This window comes from Dinoponera quadriceps, unplaced genomic scaffold, assembly GCF_001313825.1.
Source record: "Dinoponera quadriceps isolate SergipeBrazil2010 unplaced genomic scaffold, ASM131382v1 scaffold321, whole genome shotgun sequence".
Classification (NCBI taxonomy): domain Eukaryota; kingdom Metazoa; phylum Arthropoda; class Insecta; order Hymenoptera; family Formicidae; genus Dinoponera; species Dinoponera quadriceps.
In genome coordinates, this window is record NW_014554418.1 from 444653 (window position 1) to 468321 (window position 23669).

Genomic DNA, 23669 nt, shown 5'->3' on the forward strand with positions numbered 1-23669 from the left:
ATTGCTTTGGCGTATAACATTTTATAATTTATAAGTTTCGTTCGTTTTAGGCATGTCATTAAGAAAGAGAGACTTTATCATATGTAAAAGTGATTGTTTGTTTACTGCTTATTATCATACAGAAATAAACTATTTTCTATGATAGTTTCTAATGTACGAATACTTTTTATACTTATATACTTATATACTTATATACTAATGTACGTTTCTAATGTACGAATACTTTTTATACTTATATACTTATATATATATACCGGTATATATATCCAGGTTCTTTCGAGAATGCGTCACATTCCGCCCTCCGTGCCCGTATGATTTCCGTAATGAATATTAATTATCAAAATCCCGCGAAACTTGAGCGAGAGTACGTTTCACCGCACAGAAGCAACATGCGTTGACATAGCGGCGCGTAGAATAATCACCTAAACGTCATTATGCTACGGAAACTTTGCGCCTAGAATAATAAGGGAGTATAAATGCAAATGGAAATTATGAAAATGAGTCATTAAGCATGCATCACTCTCATACGAAATTGAAGCGGATTGAGAACTCTCGTGATCCACGCCGTCGTAGATTTCTCTCTCTCTCTCTCTCTCTATCACGACGGCATTTTAAATCATTGTCGCGCATCCAAAGAATTGGGAAAATCTAGCGCGCCGTTGGTAAAGAAATTGCTCAGTGAAAGACCATCTCTGCCGAGGACGCGTCGTGACGTTCCGTTCGCACGTTCAATGAATCCCCTTTTCGCATAGTTTCCCTCTTTTTATCCTGCAACCAAGCCGCCGTTAGCATGCGCGCGCGCGCGCGCGCAAGCATTATAGACGTATAATCGTAGAAAACCATCGAGCCTAAGAGGTTCTGTCAAGTGTTCGGCAAATACGAGGACGTGTTTGCCGGCATCTTATGGGAAAATTTGATTACTCGTCTCTTTCGTGTCGGCTGCCGAACTGGATTGACGTAAATCTCCTCCACGTCTCTTCCCGTGTCTCTTATTCAGTAGTACGACGGGCTTATGAAAGGCCTGCGGTTTCATGACAGCTTTATCCGTCACCGGAGCACTCGTCGTTTAATGGGTAAAATATTCAGCGTAAAATATTCCGCAGAATAGAAAATATCGTTCGGAATTTCACCGTCGAATTCGCGAATCGATTACACAGAGCCCGCCGATCGGCCGGCCGGTTCACGCGGGAATACCGAGAGATTCGCGCGCGAAAACTAAATGATTTAATCCACGACTCGTCGCGAATCGTCGTCGTATCGAAAGGACGACGACGAGTATCGAGTCGCGGGAATCGTTTTATCGCCCAGCTCGTTGCAAACGCGAGCGTGAATTATAGTCCTCGCGTCCCATTTCCTACGTCGGAACGACCGGATTGGTTTGTCATCTCGGCATAGCCGTGCAGTCTGCCTTGCATTACGCGTCGAAGCTTGCACCGTGGGAGCCCACGACGTGTGTGTTCTACCGTTCGTCGATGTTTAAGCCTGCGTACTTGCAAGCCGGAGTTAGCTTCGTCGTAAAGTGTCAACTCTTCGGCGATATTACGCTGAATGGTGGGCGTCGCAATGACACACCGGCGGTGTTGAAAGTATATACGACGCAACATGTAGGGATGTACGCACCCGCACGCCCTATCTCGCCGATGGAACAGTAAATATTCTTTCTCATGCATTATGTAAACGCGAAGTATCTTGTTTCCAGCGTTACCGCGCGCGCCCAAGAGACGCCGATTCTTTATGACCGCTCTTTCTCTTGTTTATACAGCGGGCCTCTGCAGGGGACACGCGGGTGCATCGACGACGCGGCGGCGCATGTGTACCCGACGGTTAGTGCACCTGTAGAGCTCTCATGACGGGGTATAAGAAGTTTCGCCTCGAGAGAACTTCGGGAGAACCGCGGGCGCGCGCGACCTTGGCCTTCAAAAATGAATTTCCGCCTTCCCTTTCGTCGCCGGCCTCGCTGCGATGAACGTGACGTTACGATAACGGCGATCTCGTTTTATCTTCCGCTTAATCGCTCGTAATTAACACCGGCAAACATCGCTGGGGAGGAGATCGTCGGCGCTTTTCGCAAAATATTGTCACGCCGAGCGCGTTATTTAGAACAACGGGTGGGTTTTACGGGGCGAGTCAATAACTTTGCGAGTTTTTAATAGGAATGACAATACGATTACGCGTCGATGTTGTCGAAACCTTTTATCGGTGCAGGTATGCAGCTCGGCGTGCAAACACCGAGCGTGCTGAAACAACACGAGTCGAGGCGTGAAAAATCGATGACGAGATCCGCACACACACACACTCGTCCCGGACGACGAGGAAAGGAAGGGCGAGGTGCGTTTCCACGCCGAACTCGTGAGATGACAATCGAAAAAATGGTGGTTCGCTCGGAGGAGCGCGAATTTCTTCCTGCGCGACCGCCGCGTTTCGTCCTCGCTCGGCTATAAATAATAAACGAAGGAAATATTCGCGAGCGGGAAGTTCCTAATTTCGAGCGAAGCGCGTTTCCCGTACTCTCCCTCTTCTTCCCGGGTTTCTCGCTACCCGGCTTACTCCCGTCGCGTTTCTCGCTGCTTCTCTCCTCCGTCCGCTACACGAAACGCGGCTCCCCCGTCTATTTGGTATTCGAATTGTCACCTCCGGCATCAGTCAAGATTTCTTGCACGTATATCGCGCAGGTATTCAACCCGCTGACATTCACCGCCCAAATACCGCTCCGTGCTTTTTATGCAAAACGCCAAGTTTCGCCGAACCACAGGAAGAAGGCTGGCTGACACGTAGGGATAAGTCTGACCACGTACGTCGCTCGCAAACAGAAAATATTATTTGCGCTTGTCACCATGCGTCGAGTATCTCTAAGTTTTTCTCTGGACGCCACGCGTATGCATTTGTATGCTTTAAAGATAAAGTGAAAACGTCGAATGATAATTCTTCGTAATTATTCCGCTCGGCGAATACGCGCGGAATTTTAATAATTCCGCGCAGTTCCCGCACAATCCCTCTCGTTATCGACGGCCTTGTCGACGGCAGACCTTATGTTCTTCTGTGATTTTTAATCTGCAGAGATAGCAACGCGTGTATCACCATGTAAACACGGGATACTCAAACCACGGGGGAGGCAACGCAAATGCAAACTTGGCATGTAATACATCGCGTGCGACGTCGAGCACGAAATCCTCGCATCAACGCATATATAACTTTCGCCGCGATCTGTCGCGTTAATGCACGGTATTTCTACATATCACCGTCGCGAGGATAGCCGAATATACTGCAGTATGCGACGTAACCAGCGCGTAAAACCACGTACCGAATATCCCGGTTTGCCATTTTGCCTCTTTTTTTTTTTCTGTTAATTATCCATCTAATTCGCAATTAACTTTTACCTGTGAAATAAATCGCATGTGATATCAATCTTTTTTAATTTATGATTGGTCAAAAGTGCAAAGATTCCATCAAATGAAGCTTGAAAAATTCATATTCTTGAAATTTTATTCGACGTTAATTTTACTTCATGGTAATACTTAATGTCACAAGTTGAAAAGATTTGAAAGTAGATTGCGCACTATAAAATTATTATTTGCGACAAATTGACTCTGATTTGGTTAAAGAAGTTTTAGCGCTAAGGGCGCATCAAAGGGGCCTCTCACAAATTTACTATTTGTTAAATAAAATTTCTTTTCTATAGATTTATTTTACTACCTAAATAGTAAATGTTAATTTGAAACGAAGCTGAAGTAAATATATCTACGCAATATTACAAGTACCAAAATATTATTTTTTATTTTTCTTATTAATGCTATCTCATTGTGTATCAGTTGATCTAATATAAATGCATAGATAATAAAAAGAGGTATTTAAATGTTTAAATATACGCTTACATACATGTATCTTGGATATTATTGTAAATTATAAACTTTCTACCACTGTATTTTCTAAACGAAACAGTCAATAAAATTTTAAAATTTGCCTTAATATCTGTGTATTAATCTTTAATGATAGTTTTTCACGCTTCCATTTTATATATTTTACAAATATATATTACAAATATGGTGTTTTATGAGGTTTCTATGCTTGCACATTTAAATTAAATATCTTGACAACAATACGGCAAAGATCATTGAAACTTTGTTACGCATTATTAGTTCGATATTAATTAATTTTGGTATCATGTATATATTACAAATTTATTATTATTATTTATCTTATATTTGATCAAACGCTAAAACCTCTTTAAACAATCTAAAAGCCACAATGATTTTGAGACAATTTACGCGAGGAGAAACATGCGAACGCACGTCACTATAGAATTTTTATGGCGCTCGTATAAAAATTTGCTCAGTATTAAACAGGGCAAGGTTTTACGTTAATCTAGATATACGATACATTGTTCCATATCACCAAAGTACATTACTAGCGTATTACTAAATCCTGCACTTACCAAAAATAAAAGGCGCCGTCGTACATTTTCCTTAACATCCGCGATCCTTTTTTCTTGTTTGAGCGTATTAAGTTATAAATTATCTATGTAACTCCCTTGATGCGGACGTGAGTTTGCAAGTGTGTGTGCGCGCGTGTGGTTTCCTAGTTGCATGAACGAGAAATATTCTTGCGAGATATACATATAGGAGGATATATGAAACATGGAAGCGCACTTAACGGATAGCGATTATATTCACATAGTTTCTTGACGTTGATGCTGCACACACATTCATAACTTATTCAATGCATGCTTCTTTTCCGAGATATTACAACCGAAAATATCGATGGTGAAATCGGCGAATGATACATCGTGAGAGAGTTGTTAAATTAAACAGGCCCCGCAAACTATATGCAACGATTGCGCTTTTGACTTGGACGATACGCTCTTTCCATATATATGTTTGTAACAATACACCGAAAGGGTACGTTATAACTCGTTCGTCAATTTTTTGTCGCTCGCATAAAACTTCATTCAAATGCAGCCGCACAAAAAGAAAGATTTTCTTGTGCAATATAGGTACGCCGCTGGCGTACAATGCACACCAAACGGATGTTCATCGTATCGACTTCCGAAAAATAGGCAAATGTCAGGTTCCAAAAATCCATCGGCGAGCAAACAGACAAAGCTAGAGACGGACATTGGTAACCGTGATGGCACTATTCTGAAGGTGTGTGATTGTTTTATAAAAGCCTTCGGTGCTATCAATAGTACAAATGGAACGGAGTGTGTGCAGCTTTATCTTATTATCACAAGAGACAATATCCGTAGCACGAATACGGCTATCGTACGTTGACGCCGGAATGTAAATTTTCCTCCGTGATACGAAAGACCTTTCTATGAGATCTACCAGTGGCGTGAATTTACCTCGAATGCGCGTTTGAAACACTAATTCGGCATTTTAAGTCTCGTCTTAAAATGAAGCGTTTATTAAAAATTACTTAACTCCAAATTACAAGGTATCGTTCGAATTCTTACGATAAATATTTTCTACGTGATGATGAAAATAAAATTTCTCTCTCTCTCTCTCTCTCTCTCTCTCTCTCCACCTCCCTTTACTATCAAACAACCAGTGAGATTTGTAATCGATCCTTTTCTCTTCTTCATTTTTTAATTACAATTAAAGCTATTCGCGTAATTGTTATTCTTTAAGTTTCCATTACAAAGAAAATCTTGCTGGTTATTGTCTCAACGGTCGAAACATATTTAGCGTCGCCGCCGAAAGAAGAACAGAAAGGGCGAAGGGGGATTCAGCAGGAAGGGATAGTTTTAATTTGTGAGTAGAAGCGGTACGGCAACTACCGTCTTATTGGCTACTTATATCGGGTTTCTCTATCGCTATGATCAAGGCCAGACTGCAGCAATGGCCACAATTCCGGGCTGAGGAACAATCGATCGTTCCCTTTGTCCAACACGGAGGATCCTCGGAGATCCTTATTCCGTCGGGACTTGCTTCCTTGTTGCTCGTGATGGCTCGCAATAACGTGAGAAAATAAAGCATTGGCATTTCTCCTGATACAATCTCTCATACTTTGGAAACGGAAGAAAGTTTCTCACTCTTATTCCCATTAGAGTGTATTTACTTTTGTTTTGCCTCGGCGGAAAGAAGCCAGTATATTTCTAAAAAAGTTAAGAGCGATTGGATTAGTTCTTCCTGTAGCATTTTAACTCAGGATTTTAATTCGCTATTAATACAGTTACGCAATATATCAGATGAAAGATAGCAGCGTTCGTTTGTATCGCCCGTTGTCTTCATACTTGATAATTAATTCTTGCTAATAATTGCGATAGTAAATTGACGGATCTAATAATATAAAGCCAATCCCACACGATGTGTAAAATGTGTCAAAAGGCGAACGTTGGCAATTATATTGATCATGTATGTTATATTATCATTATTATACGTAACGTATGTTATTTATGTTATATTATATTATATGTTACACTTTATATTTGCCAAATATACGTGATCAATATGATATAATTGCTAACATTTGCTTATGATTTACGACATCGTGTAGAACCGGCTTAAGGATATATTGTTCACGAATCAAAATAATAAAAAAATGACGAAAAAATTACAAATTAATGTTCGTTATATTTAAAAGTGATTTCAAAAATTTAACAGTAATTCAAAGCCTAGATCAGAAGTTATTCTACTTTAAGGGATTACACCACCCCTGAGAGCACAAAATGATAAATAACTTTTTTTCATCGCTCGTGCAATTAGAAACAACTGACCATTCGAGAGCTGAGATATTTGTAATTAAAGTGTCAACTGTAAAGTACAACACAGGTACAACAGTCATATACTTGTAGATTAGACTATTTCGAACGAAAAGATCTTTTACCAATTTACAAACGCACAAAACTTTTAGTTATTAATTAACGAAGTTCTTATACATGGCTATATTCAATAATTAATAACTCGAAATTTTGCATGTTGTTTGCAAAATAGCACAGGCTTTTCGTTCATCTCAATCCGTTCTACGTACGTTTGAAATTTATCCGTTGAGTTCTAGGACACCTTGTATATTTGAACACTTATATACATCTTCCTATTATCTGCGCGTCTCTATTAGGTCAAGTGACATAAATATAGTATTGGGTGAGTGCAAAAGTTCGTGCGGAGGTGCAATAGATGGCGTTAGAAGCAGCGTAAAGTTTTGTCATTAATACCGCCATCTCTGTAAGACATATCGTTGGAAAGGTGACGTGTGCAGCGTTCATTTCAAACAAAAGAATTTATGTAGATACGAACTGCTTCGAGAAAGATTACTTTCAAAATGAGTGTCGAAAAGGTGCATTTACGGCAAGTTATGCTTTACGATTTTCGGAAAGGAATAAACGTTGCAGCAGCCGTAAAAAACATTCAAGAGGTTTATCAAAATCAAGCACCAGCTAAACGAACTGTGGAAAAATGGTTTGCGAAATTTCGCCGCGGACAGTTTAACCTTGAAGACGAGCCACGCTCAGGTCGACCTTCAGACATTGATGACGATGTTGTGCGAACTTTAGTTCAGAATACTCCGCGAATTTCAACAGAGGAAGTTGCTACAGCACTTAACGTTGACCGATCAACCGCTTTTCGGCGTTTAAAAAAAATCGGTTTCGATTTGAAGCTCGATGTATGGGTGCCCCATTTGATGACGGAGAGGAACAAAATCCAGCGAGTTTCTGCTGCCGTTTTTTTACTCGGGCGGCTCAAAAACGAGCCGTTTTTGGATCGATTAGTGACGGGCGATGAGAAATGGGTCCTGTACAACAATGTTCAGCGCAAACGCACATGGAAACAGGCAGGTGAGCATGGTGAAGCAATGGCAAAGGCCGGTTTACACCCGATGAAGGTGATGCTCTGTGTTTGGTGGGATTGCAAGGGCATAATTTATTTTGAGTTTCTCCCCGCTGGTCAAACGATTGATTCGGACAAGTACTGTCGCCAATTAACCAATCTGAATCTAGAAATCAAACAGAAACGTCCGATTTTGTCAAATCGCAAGGGCGTAGTCTTTCACCACGACAACGCAAGACCACACGTTTCGAGACAGACGCTGCGCAAACTGAACAGCCTGCAATGGGATGTCCTAACTTATCCACCGTATTCTCCTGATATCGCATCTTCTGATTATCACTTGTTCCGGTCATTGCAAAATCATTTAAATGGAAAAAAAATTGACTCTTTGGATGCCTTAAAAAATGTCGTGTCTTCGTTCTTCGAATCTAAACCGCGCAGTTTTTATGATCGGGGCATCCGTATGCTGCCAGAACGTTGGAAAAAGATTATAGACAACGATGGAGAATATATCATTAATTGAATAAAGAACTTTGTTTGCCTAATCACTGTCTGACTTTTACTCACAAACTCCGCATGCACTTTTGCACTCACCCAATATTAATTAGAAAAATAAGAAATAATGATATTTACAGATTGAATGATATAGTATTTGTAATACCGTATAGAAATTTTTATCTTAACTCCGTTTTAAATAAATATTTATTATTTAGATAGTGAAATAAATGTATAGGAACGTAATTTTGCTTAAAGAATACTAAATTTATGAGTGGCCTTCTTGATGCGCCACTAAAAATGCGACACTAATGAATAATATATTCCCAACAGAAATATGAAATAAATGGTTGCTTTTCGTATAATATCGAAATTAATATTGGTTTATTTCTTAACCATTAATTATGTTTAAGAGTTATTTTCGAAAACGACGCTTTCGAATTAATTATTCATGTATTATAACTGTGCAGGAGTTGTATCTTAACTCCCTCTCAGTTTTCGCCGCACGGCACGTTTCGACCGTTGGATATTTCTATTCCAGATCTTTGCATAACTACCATTTACTAAAAGGAGGTCGGTGTGTACGCTCAGTACTGTGTGCTCGTCGCATTATAGGAATAAGCAAACCGTATTTACATACATTTGGGGAAAGTTCCTGGTCGTAATTTCGTCGTCCCCGCGAGGTGCGCTTTTATACGGCTCGGCACGTTCGAAAGCGCGTCGAGAATTTATGTTTCATAATGAGCCGGCAAATTTGAAATGGCGTTTAGGGAACTCGTTGGCTTCACGGTTTGATACTTGACGGGGCTTTTCATCGAAAAAAAGCCACGATTGCTCGCACTCGACTCGTGTCCCCGCAGCATTCGAGGGCACTTAGTTATCATAGCGATTCGTTTTCATGGACCGCTCATGTAAACGCGGGCCCTACTGAAACTCGATAATACCGCAACAAGCTTTTCAACCCTCCGATTCTCCGGCGCGTCGCACTCTTCAAAGAGCGCACTCGATTCACTTTTCCGCCGCGATCGATGGGCACATAACGCCTCCTCTCCCCAGAGAGATCGTTCCGTCGAGATTGTGGCCGATTCGGGAGGTACCTTCGATCGTGCCGGGAACAATGCTTAAGTGGCTGTTATCGCGTTTGAGCACAAGCCACAGGGCGTTCCTGACCCATTTCGGAGAAGGTCCTGCGGGATGCAATAATGTCGTCTCCTTCCTCGCCCGAGCACGTACCTCGGCGATCCTCCTGCCGGCGAACGGCAGAAGCGCTTTACGCTGTAATGAGAATTACATTGTGCATTATCGTAAACGTAGCCGCTTGCCGAATACCCCACGGGTAATTATCCGGCAGTTGGAGAGGACTCGCCGACGAGTAGCCGGTGTTCTTCGGCACGAGCGTTCGTTCGATTATCGACCATATCTTATGTGCGTGCAGCAATTCTCTGTCTCGTTATCGGGAAGAAGTCGGGACGCGCGTGCGTATCTTCTCGGACTCATGTGACATTTATTTGTTCGTGATACCGTCGTAATTGCGCGAATCTCTGTTGCCTAATAAGGTGAGGCTATCTACGTGTTGATGTTATTTTACTTTATGACCTATACGCGGAAAAAAATAAACGCGAGATTAAACGCAGCCCATGTAGTGAGAGAAAGAGGGAGACTGGTGGAGGTGGACTGGCTTGTAGTGTTGTTGGAAAATAATTTTTAACACACTGATTGCCACGTGATACTTGCCCGGGAATTGAAGCAGCCTACGTAGCAGCATCCCCGCGGGAAATCTATCTCGTTTCGAGCGCGAATTATATCGCAAAAACAGCGAGTGCGTCTTATCGTTTTCCGCGTCTCATCGCGAGCTGCGCTCTTTTTCATTACGTGAACGCGAAGCGCCTATGGATTAAATCGCGTTAAAATATACAACGGACGAAAAGTATTGTAACAAATATCGCGCGATTTTTATCGGATATAAATGAAAGAGATATCGTGTAACGTTCGATTGAAGTAATCATCTGAATCGAAATTGTTAAGCTCTACATTAAGTTTTCAAGGGGAAGAGATGGAAATAAGTTCTTATTTGTAGCATCAAAGGGGATCAATAAGTGCTTCTTTAATGCTACAAAAAGAATTTAGTCCTTCAAAATTTAAATTTTAGGTTCGTATTAAGTCTTCGAGCGGAGAAAATGGCAGTAATTTCTCTATTTGTAATATCCAAAAAGCACAATAGAAGACCTTTGAACACTTAATGTAGAACTAAATTACATTTAAAGCAGAACTAAAATTTCGACTCGGGCAATATGGGAAATATGCTCGAATCGAAATTTCGATCCTATTTTCAATCTGAAAATTCCATTTAACGCCTACTTTGATACTCCAAAGCTTATATGAACCTCGTTTGATTCTATTTAACCTCCTTAACTGAAATTGTAGCTCTACTTTCGACTTCAATATTCCATGTAAAGCCTACTTAGATACTCTGAAGCCTATAGAAACCTCTTTTGATTCCATTTAACTTACTTTTATTTAAAGTCTGTAAATTCTACTTGGTTGGTTTGCTGCTCCTATTGTAATACTTCTAAATTCTTTCTGACTTTTTGTAATATAACTAAATCAATACTCTTCTTTTTTAAACCATTTTTGAATCTTGCTATATCTAACCAAAATAATAATAAAAAATTTAAATATGTTAGAGTATGTAATCTTTATAAGACAAGCAAAAATTCGGTACTAGTTTTTACGAAACAGAAACACTTTATTATATAATTATTGAAAACATAGGCATTATTACAGTCTAAGGATTGCAAGAATCATTTCCAATCGTTAACTTAACATCATTACTCCAGTTCTTAAAATTGCTGATTTATTACCTATAGGAATGAATGTAGGAATAAATAATGAAATGTATGTAGGAATACCTATGTACATTTCGTTATTAATAAGTATAAACACAAGTTGCAACGTTAGTGTCAGTGAGAATTAATTTAATATTATTTTGTGCATGACATTTATGTAAAGAAGTATTGCTTTTAAATATAAAATTATTTCCTTGAATAAGGATTGACCAATATATTGTCTCTAATCTTAATAAAATAAGAAGAACAGGTTAAGCTCAGACTTTTACGAGGTTTTACTCTGAGATTCTCTTTAGAACTTACAAATGGAATTTTATGCGTTTTCCGACATTTAAAGATGCTAAAATAAGACTAAAGTTTTCATATAAATTAAACCCACATTGATCCTGCGGAACCTACAGATACATTGATCCTACAGATGTTCGAAAATTCGGATCGAAAGTAGGTCTAAAATTTTGACTGGGGTGCGTGGGATAAAATCGTCCGCCTACGGAAAAGAACAATTAAATAAAACGTAGATGAATCCGTGGCAGTGGCGCGCGCGCTCCTTTGATACGCATTCATCGTTCTTTTTTTCCTTTCTCCCGCGACGAACTTTACCGCTTTTCTTTCTTTCGAACTTTCTTCCGCTTTCAACGGGGGCGAAGCGAGATTTCGCCGGCGGTTACTGACGGGACGGGGTACGCGAGTTCGAAGCTCGTTAACATGAGAAAGCACGCGGGATTGGCAAAAATGTCGTTTCTTTCGACCGGGAGAACAACGGGAAAATTACGTCCAGCCATTTAACTGCGACGTTTGCTTTCAACGGGCCCGCGGCCGCCGACAACAAAAGGCGAGCGGAATAAGCAGGCCTTTTATTCTCACCGTGGATTTATGAATATTTGCGGAATAAAAGTATACCCGGAGAGCGATATATATCGCTTTGTAAAACGTCCGTTGACGCGTCGCGTCGCCACCTGCAATAGTCGCGAGCGTCGCACCGCGCCGCATGCCATGCATCGAGGCGCGGCGACTACGACAGCCGAAGTCTACCACGGTCCGCGCGGACTACTATACACCGTCGTAGAAATTGGATGCAGGGATATAAATCCAATCCGGCCTGCCGCTATTCTTCCCCTTTTACATCGAAACATCTCTGAAATTGGTTCGACTCCGCTGCGCGCACTGAGCGTAACTAACGTTTCTTACCGTCCCTCCGCAGCACGCGCGTTACCTTTCTTTCGCGTCCGCCGGAAACTCAACCGGACTAGATTAGCGATTAATCTGCAGGTCTACGCGAGAAACAACGTTTTATGCGCCGCTCGCAAGCTCGATAACGCGTTAATAATTCAATGCACTTTTGAGATTGTCGATCGAGCGGCATACACTGGCGAGTAACTCGGCGTCGCCCTCGCGCAAGTGCCGGGCTTCTCGGTGATGCACAGCGACTCGTTCGCGGAAGGAGGGGTTTTTAACAGAGAGAGTCCAAACGCAACCGCTGCGAATACACTCGGCCGTTCGAGTTCGCGAAAGCCGTCGTTTTGCGTTAATGACGCCGCATAAACGTAATTACAGATTTCGGGAAGTTAGCGCGCGCGCGCGCATCCCCCGACGTTCGCGGCATTTGAAACTGGACCGATGTTACCACCACCGGCTACCACCCGCGAACTTTCGAATAACATTCCGAAACGTGAGTGCGTAACAGTGGTGTGAATGCTCGCCCGCGCGCACTCACAACGGCGCGGCAACGTCACTGTTATAGCCGGCTGAAATTCCAGGCGAGCGCGCGGCAGTCAGGCGTAGAGAGTCGGCTTTGGAAACTTTATCGATACCCACCGTCCACAGACGCAGTGAAATACGCGAAACATTAAATTTTAATGCTTTTGGATCCGTATCAACAGCCCCGAGCCGAAAGTCGCTTTTAGTCTAGTTCAATGCGCGCCGAATGGCGTTAGCGGACATTTCGCGACGCGAAATCGATGGCATTCGAAAGACAGAGAGAGATGCTTCTCGTTCGTTGCTTTACGACCTGTGTCTGCTCGAGAGGCGAATCTGCTAGGTGCACGAATAAATATCGTGCACTATTCGCGCGCCCGATTCTATTTTCTCGCGTAGATAATTCTCCAACGAATTCTATCGTTTAAAATGCACGATAAAACTTCACCATTCGCGAAGCCGAACGGATCTGCGCAATTCGTGTAATTCCGAGGTTCACCTTTGGACGAACCTCCGCGGTCTTCACGTTACATACATCGTCGTCGCCAGTGGAATCACTTATAATTTCCGGAAGCAAAGTCCCGCGAACAAGTTGGAATAAAGTCAGCGGAGTAATACTGAGAGGGATTCGTATAAAACTAGGTCGTATAAATATACTCTCTCGAAGTGTCATAATATCGAGGTCGGATATCCCGCCCTCCGCCTATCCTTTGTGATGGCCCTACCGAGGAGGTAGGACGTGGGAGAACTCCGCTTTGTGCAGCATAGAATCTTCGCACTTCATCACGAGAAGCCTGGGATCATAAGACCATTCATGATTCTCAACGGTGGCCGCGAAACGCTTTTTTCCGCCTTCTTCTTCAACATTTTCTCGAAAAAACTGGACAAGACAAAAACAATATTAAACGCGCGTACCCATCTTCGTACTCACGTTTCTCATCTTCTTTTTAGACAAAAAGAAAGATAGAAGCATAGTTAATTATCATATCTTTTTCAATTTGTAAATGTAATCCTCTGTTCTCCAGGAATCTCATCTGGGTTCCCTATTTTCTTTCTTTATCAATGACGTCCAAAATGCTACTCAGAATTCTAAATTCTCGCTCTATGCTGAGGATCTTAAAATTTTTCTCCGTGCTAATAACCTTAATCAAGCCACTTTATTGCAATAAAATCTTGATAAATTAGAGTAATGGTATAAAACCAATCAATTATATTTTAATATACATAGACAAGTGTCTTGAGAATCTTCTGAAAAAGAAATCCGTTAATATATTTATTAATATATTTTTGCGCCCTTTGAGTTTTTTCATTGGGCGTTATACTTTTTCTAGACGATTATCGGTTGATTCAGCATGAGATAGATGTTTTACTTTTGAGGTACAAAATTTTTACAGATTTAATTTTTATGTAATATAATTAATAACAATACAGATTGTTCCAATATTCTGGAGCTCTTGGGGTTTAATGTCCCCGGTTGTTTGCTCAGATGGTCATTGTTTTGTATCTCGTATCATCGAACACCATATGGTAGATTTAAACCTATTAATCGATTTAGTATGCAAGCTAATAAATTCTCTGATTACATTGATTTTTTCAATATGTTATATTAACAGCATATATTTAGAAGAAAATCAATTGAACCCCTTCTGAAATCGTAAATTATTTTCTGGATATATTTTTATTTCTTTTTTATTTCTTTTTCTTTTTGGTATAAATTATCTCTACAAATGTAATTATATTTATGCTTTTCTTATATATAAAAGGGAAGTTTACTCCGTGTATACAATTAATAGTAATAATAATAATAATAATAATATTAATAGAGAGGAAAATAGTATTATTGTCCTTAATATCTCTGTTGTTAAATGAATTCTAGCGATTATAGAATCATTTATTTAACGTTACGTAGTGGCATTAATATGCCAATACACAATAACCAGCATTTGTTATAACGCATTTTTATGTTTCCGAGCATTTCGAAATATTTTCAAAATATATTTTAGCGTTTAATTACACATACTTCCTCATTCTTCTTAAATTTAGGTGTTATCACACGAATATATATACATTTGAATGTTTTGTTCGTTATTTAACATTTTATTCCGTTGTACACATTTCGAGTTAAGCAAAGTTAAACAATAACATGGCATTTTGCTAATTTGGCCCTCCAATAAAATAAATTTACGGCTTTTTCCTCGAGCTTTTCTAGTCGAAGTAGTTATTGTATAAATCAATAATTCAAGTTAAGTTTAAAAATCTATTTATTTTGTAGAAGTTATTCTTTTGATAGTTTGTATCTATCTTCTGACAACCAAGTCACTATCTACATTAAAAATTCACACATTATATTTATTATTATTCCACGAGAGTGGACTTTATTCTGAATAAATATATAAATTTACAACAAAGCACTGTTTTTTTTTTAAACAAAACTAATTTTTTAAGTCTATTTTAATAAAGGGCTACATTACCATCCCTATTCAATTCATTATACAGTGTCGTCACATTTTTATAAATAACCTAAGTAATAAATATTTCATAACCTTGAATATAGAATCGATTGAATAACACTTTGACGAATGTCGAATCAATTAAATAACACTTTGACGAATGATTGCATCGAATAGAATATAATCATTAAGTTTTCAATTTAAAATATTGATTATTAACAAAGTTATTGTACAAAATGTAAGTGGGGGATTAATAAACCGCCATCTCCTCTGATAGAAGCAATAATAATTGACATTGCATCCTGCAATCTTGAATCGGAAGATAAAATATCTTGAATAGACGTGTTAATCTGAGATATATTCGCGGGTTTGCCACATGTAGAAAATTCAATAATCTTCAATAATCATGCTCGCTTACACGAGTCGCTAAAATACATATAAAATGCACATTGCCAATCCTTTCATCGATTTCCTCCCACTCTTCTCCCCTCGTCTATGGCAGAAGTGTCAGTTTCGCGCTCAATTGCACGATTCAATTTAAATTCACATTTATCGCCGCTCTTTGCGGCGTGGCTTTTAAAGCGGCTCTCCAGGGGAACGTTTGCAACGGACATTAATTTGGAAAAGACTAATTCTCCGCCACGAGGGACGAAAGCGGAGAGGCGCGTCGCGGATAAAATTATCTACCCTCCGAGATACAAAATAATGCTGCGTTCGCTCCGTGTAAGACGAACCATCATTTATTAGCGGCGTCGCATTCTTAAGCGCGCCGAGTAACTCGACACCGGCACGTAGAAGTCTGGAAATGAACTCGCTCGTCCTATCCACCGCTGTTACCAGTCGTCGTTCCGAAGCTCGAAGTGTGTCTCTCCATGTGACACTTCTTTCTCCCTTTTCGCAGAACCACGATATCGAGCACTATTTTTATCGCCGGTCTGTGTGTCGCAATTGCAGGATTGCAGGCAATAACATATTGCGCCGCGCGAAGGAAAATCGTGCGAAATTCTCGTCTCAGTTCTCTCTCCACTGTTATTATCGCGGAACTTAATCACCGCTGCCACGATCAAGATTTTTCTGGGAAAATATATCAGCTAATAAAGTTGAGGAAACGAAAGAAATAATGTTACAAGTCTCGTTAACGATTTAATTTACTTGCCGTTTTTCACGCGAATGCGAACGTGAGGGAAGGTTAATCGCGTTAGCAACGCGCACTTCGCACTCATTGTGCGACGTCTTTCGATTGCATCGGCAGAAATGATCGATCGTGTCGAATCACCGTGTTCGCATTACCGCTCGCTGCTAATTATCGCAGCGTGTAAACGTGGCGAAAGGTCATGTTGCTGCATTACCAACACCGTTACCCCGTAAGGAGCGATTAATATTTCGCCGCGCGTTGCACCGAGCCGGCTGAACGAGCGACCGCTCGGTATGCCCTCATATTTTGGTTTATTTATATTGCATCCGTTAAGTGATTAACCGGATTAATTAATCGTGCGTGCGGTCGACGGGTGGCCACGGTTGACGTAATAGAGATCGGTAGCTAAATACGGTTCGCCAGTGTTCTGTGCGCGGACAGCTACTTTGCAAGGAGAGTTTACGCCGCAGTCGCCGTTAAATCGAGTGATTTCACGGAAAATCACGGAATCGTCACACGGACCGCCCGGCCGCGTCTGTAATCCGCGGTTATCCGACGCGGTCTTTTCGGCGTAATCCGTGCAATTATATCGAGATCTCTGCCGGGCGAATACCGAAAATTCCTCGCGGCTGGAAATGAGAGCGCACAATGGGAAAGTTTAAGTGGCAAACCAACGGCTCGTTAGCCGACGCGGAATGCGCAAACAGAAAGTACCGGCGAAGGCTTTTATTGAAAACGCTGGTTACCGTAATTGGATGTAAGCATCATTCACCGTATAACTTTATTCATACCCGCTAAAAGTATTTAAATACTAGCCGGCAAGAGTGCGCAAAGCTCGCAGTATAGCAGCGCTTACAATGCGATCGCCTTTCCGCCCCCGTCCCGTCGTTATGTACCCCCGAGCGACGAAAATAAAAATTCCACTTATCGGAATTAAGTGAGCGCAAAAGCGCGTTCGAATCCCTGGGAGCGAACAAGCGAGCGTAACGCCCGTCGGAGCCGTTCTCCAAGAGGGTGGAATATTTTTTCGAGAAGATGTGATATTTCAGAACACGGCATACGTACGTCTCTCTCGGCGGAGTAAACGCGTTTCTCTTGGAACAATAATGAATATAATGTGTGAATTTTTTCATGCAGATAATGACTCGGAAGATAGATGCGAATTATCAAAAGAACAACTTCCACGAAATAAATAAACTTCTGAACTTAACTCGAATTATTGATTTACAAACTAACTGCTTCGACTTGAAAAACTCGAAGGAAAAGCGGTAAATTTATTTCACGTCTGTCGGAGCTATTTTCCGAGGGGGTGGACTTTTCTTTTCGGGAAGATGTGATATTTCAGAACACGCGTGCGGTACGTCTCTCGGCGGAGCGAATTCTCTCGAAAGATAACATTACGTGAAGTTGAAAGTACATTGAAAGGGTAAGGGAGGAGAGGGGGGAAATAGTAGCGTTGCATATTCTACTTTCCGATATCGACCGTCGCCGGTACCGATTCTTGCGGTATTAACGAAGGTAATTCTAGAAGAAGGCCTTCGCCGTTGCCGCTGGCGTATCGATATTATCAGTACAACTCGAGCCTCGACTTAGGAAGATATAATTATTTCATTTCCTTCAACCACGCGGATCGGGTTCCGCAACACGGACTCTCCCGGGTAATTCGGCTTTCTTGCGGCGGCAGCGCTCACGAAGTTCCGGCAACAAGTTACACCCTTCGACTTCCAGCCAGGGTAACTTTAAGGGCGAAGAACTCGAGACGCACAACGTGTCAGACGCCATAGGCGCTCGCCTGATTCATGGTTGACCTCCCGCGGCGGTGTGGGAGTTACTTCGCCGCTAATCTAAGAAGCTGATCATCGCGCGTGCAAGCATCGTGTAATTATCCGCGGCGGCTGCCCGATGCTCGTGCGCGTACACCACGATGAGCGTGAGAGGCGAAGACCGTACACAAGGATAGACGCGGTTTAGACGGGTTCTGGTTCGACGGAAATTTCGAACAGCCCCGTGTTATTTGTCAGAGGCGAAGATGCCCGATCGAAAGTTTCCGAGTTCCGGTAGACTGCATGGAAGAGTATTCTAAGCCTGGCGTAAACTGTCGCATAATTTGCTGGGAGTTGATTATAGCCGGGAGAAGAGAATACGAAGTTTCAAAGAACTCTCTGCAAGCGGTTAGTATGTACGCACAGAAAAAAACAACTGTCAATGACTGAGTCAGCCATTCACCTCCGGAACCGTGCTCGCCACTACTGAACTTCCCTGATTGAACGGCAAGCGATGAGTTCAACGGCTATGATGATATCCTCGTTACTTATGCTTATATAAGTCCGTAATAGGTATTTCAAACCTTGAGCCTTAAGAAATTGACCGACCACAGTCGAATATAAAGAGAATAATTAACTGCGATTGGTCAGTTTCTTAGGGCTTAAAGCTTAAAATACCTATTGTGGGCCGACACTAATGCACATCCTTGGTGCATTATGGTGCTGGAAGTAAAATTTCGCTCTCACGAAGCGAACGATTACATGTCATAGTAGCGTGCGGGAACCTTCGAGGAAGCTTCCGATTGATGAACACACAGTGCAAAGCGGTAAGCAAACGTCCAGAAAGCAATCTTCCAGATTGGTTTGAACGCTCCAATGGGCCGTGATCAGCTTCCTCGCGACTTACTGGAAATTTCTCCGATCGCTCGCTTTCCGACTGGATGCCCGTTGGCCGTTACAACGACGCTCGGACGTCTAATCTGGCCTCACCTTGTAATCGCACGTCGCTCTCACGATGATCAAGTCGCTGACCCGGCCGTGATTGCCGGTAAAAAGCAAACGGAGAGACGAGCGGGAGGGAAAGCGTCGTCGTCGTCCTCGTCGTCGCAGGATTCGAGAAAAAAGGACGACAGCGTGTCGCCGCGCTGTCCGCGCGCAAGAAGAGACGGAAGAAACGACGGACGAGGAGATCCGCGCGTCGGAGGGTGTACACCCGCGCGTTATGGCGAAAGGACGGAAGCCGGCGGTATATATAGAGTGGGCTCACCCGGCTACGACATGGCCACCCCCTTTATCAAAGGCCCTGGCACTTTGCCACGTCGCACCGCATAATGAAGCAGCGCGTTGGCCTTCGGTTATACTGGCGCCAGGGCCCGTGTTTTGCCTCCCGGAGAATAGTTTATTGTGCCGCGCGCGCGGCGGCCTTCCACTGTCTCCTTCCACGCCGGTAGTTCTCCGCTCGGCTTGTCATGTACGATATTCGTATTGGTATTAAGGCGGTTAATGCTCTCGCGGCGAACCCTCCTTTGGCGCGATTACGCGGACCGAGTGTGTAGACGAGCCGATCCGCGCGTTATCAAACCAGCCAGATACACAATGACAGTATGGTGTAATGTGTGTGTTTGATAAATCGTGATTACTTCTTGCCCTCCCCCTCCTCTCTCTCTCTCTCTCTCTCTTTCTCTTTTCCTCTCTTTCTTTCTCTGAACGACTGATTCTTATGAGGAAATTTTTCTGTTTGTCGCGCGGTCATTGCACTTCTTTTCAGCGATAAATCGATCGACGAGACACGATTCTTCGTTGGAGATTATTTGAAAGGCGATCGCATCTGTCGCTGATATCCGGTTATTAACGTATTCTAGTTGGGTTAAAAATTAAAGCTCCGCCGAGATGCGCTCAAGGAATAGCCGATGCAGCGAATTTTGTTATGTATTTAGACCCCCGAAGCTCAACTTGCTGAAAGCTTTCAACTTTCCGTCGTTTTCTAACTCTCGAAAGAGTCATTAACGCCGTGAGACTGAGAGCTATCGTCGTTTATTTTAATTTGTCGCCGGTAGCATTTTGCCTCGCTTTTTCGCGATCAAAAAGCAAATACGGCGCCCGGTCTTGAAAATAGTTAACAATTAATTAATTGAGGCGTTCGTAATCGAAATGTAACGGGACGCGCTCATGAAAATATTTTGCGCACTATATGATGCGAGGCGTTTCATGAAATATAACTCCGCATGATGCGCGATATCTATTGGTTCGGATTGGCTGGAGTGACGTTTGCAAACTAATGTGGAAACGTCGAGACTTTCGCGAACAAAGACGGACATTAACGTCCGTTTATCCGCTAATCCGTCGAGACAACGACAACGTAGCGTCATGGATTTGTTAAGCTACAGTTATATCCGCTTTGTATTCGAGAACGCGGTTATCGGAGGAACTGTAGACGGCATAACGAGAAGGTTATTATCCATGCTGCTTAATTTATGCAAGTAATAAACTCATGACGCCATTATTGGCTCTGTGACTGTGCAAGCGCGGTGAATGCACGCGAGTATTCATAATCGACGAGTCCCGAAATTTCGATGGCTACTATTCCATGCGAGTGACGTCACGTCACGAAGAATTAACGCGAGCCGTTATTTATGACGCGGTACAAACGCAGAGCGGTGAAAAATTCACACAACGCGATCGAATGTTGACTAGCGTCACCGGCTAATTAATTCAAATTCACAATTACCGCTCGTGTTTGCACGGAAATAATTGAAACACGGTGAATTTTTCATCAAGCGAATAGAAAGACATATCCATTATGTCGAGCGTTGATTCGTTGCTCTCGATTTTTCTATATCTGATTTCCAAGAGGAGTCCAATGCTTTTTAAAGCACAAAAACGTCTTGATTGCACGTATGCGGGAAATTATGCGGAAGAAAAAACGGGACGAAGAGTGAATGTGCGCGCATTCAAGAAAGATGAAAACAAAAGGGCGATTAACGAATCCGAAAGTTCCGCGTCCGGGTCGAGCGATTCAACTGGAGCAGCTTCTCGCTAACGTATCCGGACAAATTTCGACAACGCGAGCTGCTGGAGAGGAATCGTGAAGACGCCGTTCCGCAGCATCGCAGCGCTGCCGTTTACCTCGACGACCTAAATTATGAACGTTGGCCTCGACTACCGCGCTCTCGCGCCCGCGAACGTTCCTTCCTTGCGCCGTAATGCGAATTTAACCGGAACTTTGCAGACGACCTAATTAAAGCGCGAAAGATCTAAAGCACCACTCGGCGCTTGTTTTCAGTATTCAGACGGAGATTTACCGGGCACCGGGCAAACAGCGTACGCGTGTCCATTTACCTGATATGAAACGAATCTGTCTTATGACCCCACTAATCGTCGCGACATTGTCGAGATGTACAAAGTGCGACGAAATAGCGGCGACGAACATTTTTCGTGGTAAAAATTAATGAAAAAGTGATAAACTGACAATTATCAATAATGATATACACCTTAAATGACTTAATATTTAAAGAAATTCGAAGTGGCCGTTTTTTATTAGGGATGTGCATGATTTTTATACGTTTCTTTTGAGGTCTTGAAAAAGCTACGTGGAATGTTTTCGCGCTCTTTTGCAGTTTTGAAGTATTAACATTAATGTATTCCAAACGTCATCTGACATGAGGCAACGATAAATATAATTCCCAGAGAAAGCAGAAAACAAGTTGGCCGACGATAAGCTGCATATACGATACTGTATTTGTTAGGAATTTCAACAAGGAAAAAACGCTGCTAAAGCGTGCGAATCGATTTGTTCTGTCCTTGGAAAAGGAGTCTTATCCCATAATATTCATAAATATTGATTTAGACATTTTAAAGATGGCAATTATGACATTAATGACCGAGCTCACACTGGATGGACCGCGCAAATTGAAAACCGAACAATTGTAAGCATTGTTAAATAAAAACTCGATACAAATGTAAAAGAAACTTGCAGTGCAATTAGGAGTTGATTAAGCAACAATTTCCAGACGATTGCACGAGATGAGTACGGCGGCCATTCTGCATTAGTAACAAAGAAGAAAGTGAAGCTTACATCATTTTTGTGTCGTTTTCGCTTTGTGAGTCGGAACAAAATCTTGTTGAAACGTTCATTTCTGGTTTCCAAAATGCTATTAAATGAGAAAGTATTACGCTTTGCAAAATGTCGCGTCGATATGCCTTGATTGACTTTGATCCCTTGTTTTGCAAAACAAGGGGTGTTTTTGCTAGTAGCAAAAACTCTATCTCACACTATGATGGATGGTGGATTGTTATGATGATTGTTATGTTTGTTATGATGATATAGCGTATGGTTGATTTTCGCGGCTGGAGCTTGTGCTAAGCCCGACAAAAGTTTTGAATCATGAAGCAATCCTTGTGCCTGAAATAGAACAAAATATCGGTGAAAGAAAATTTTGACGCGTTGAAATTTCATCAAGCGTTTAAAGGTGTATATAAAAATAAAAGGCGGTCACTTCAAATTACACTGGGAGAAAATTATAATTATTTTCAGCGCCAAGCATATTTGATAGTAATAACAATTTTTGTACCGTAACCATTGTATTATAACAATTGTACTTTAAACATGTTGTTACTTCAGGTATGTATTCTTATTGTTAATTGTTATCATTTTTTTCGCTAATAAAATTTTACTATGAAAAAACGAATGTTTGTCGGCATTATTTTATCGCAGCTGATATTGCCATAATTTCCACAGCTGGCATACAAACGTAAACCGTGCGGTGCAATACGTAGCGTATTGGCAAAGATGTTACGTTCGCGTAACGGGTTACACAATATCTTCTGGTTGGGGATACTCCGAGGTATCAGATCATTGCTTCAGATGAAGCAATCGGCAACGATAGCGCCGAAAGAATCTCGAGTGTTAAACAACATCTTCTGGTTGGGGATACCCCGAGGTATCAGATCATTGCTTCGGACGAAGCAATCGGCAGCGATAACGCTGGAAAACAGTTCTAATGTATCGCAAAAAAAACCCAATTGACTCATTTTTTATGGCGTAAGATGCACCTTGCCCCTGATTGGGTAATGAGGAACCTGCGCGGGGGTGTCTCATTATCTACCTATAAAAGGTGATGCGAGAAGCGAAGTAAAGGTTTAGTTTTAGTTTAGTTTAGTTTTGTTCCCTCGCGACTCTCTTTCGACTTCTACGTCAAGTACGACTTAACTCAGAACAACTCCTCAAATGTAAATATATTTAATTCTTGCAACTTAATTCTTTTTATCTATTAACTTCCTTCAATCTCACACACACACACGCACATACCCTCTCATCCATATCCACAACAGCATTCACACAGCCTCGTCCATCCCAGGGTAAATTGGTTAAATCCATTGACCCAAAAAGGACATTTACACTCCACCCGAATCCTTACGTTCGCGGCGCGACTCCGTATCTTTCAATAATCCAACATCCGCGTCCGGGACGTAACAAAGAACTAGCGCACAATATTAGATCCAAGGTTAATCTGCGAGCGCAA

The 23669-nt window shown here is 41.9% G+C and overlaps 2 protein-coding genes across 2 annotated transcripts in view; one reads left to right on the plus strand and one right to left on the minus strand.

Moving 5' to 3' along the window:
- LOC106748414 (myrosinase 1-like) overlaps window positions 1–23669 on the plus strand; it is a 76853-nt gene that overhangs the window by 30082 nt on the left and 23102 nt on the right. The gene's annotated exons all lie outside the window — the stretch shown is intronic.
- Window positions 8589–23606, minus strand: LOC106748421. Its single transcript, XM_014626914.1, has 2 exons — window positions 23456–23606; window positions 8589–9533 (listed from the first exon to the last, which is right to left on the minus strand). Exons 1-2 carry the CDS (start codon window positions 23522–23524, stop codon window positions 9267–9269), a joined length of 336 nt encoding a protein of 111 aa, XP_014482400.1. The 5' UTR covers window positions 23525–23606; the 3' UTR covers window positions 8589–9266.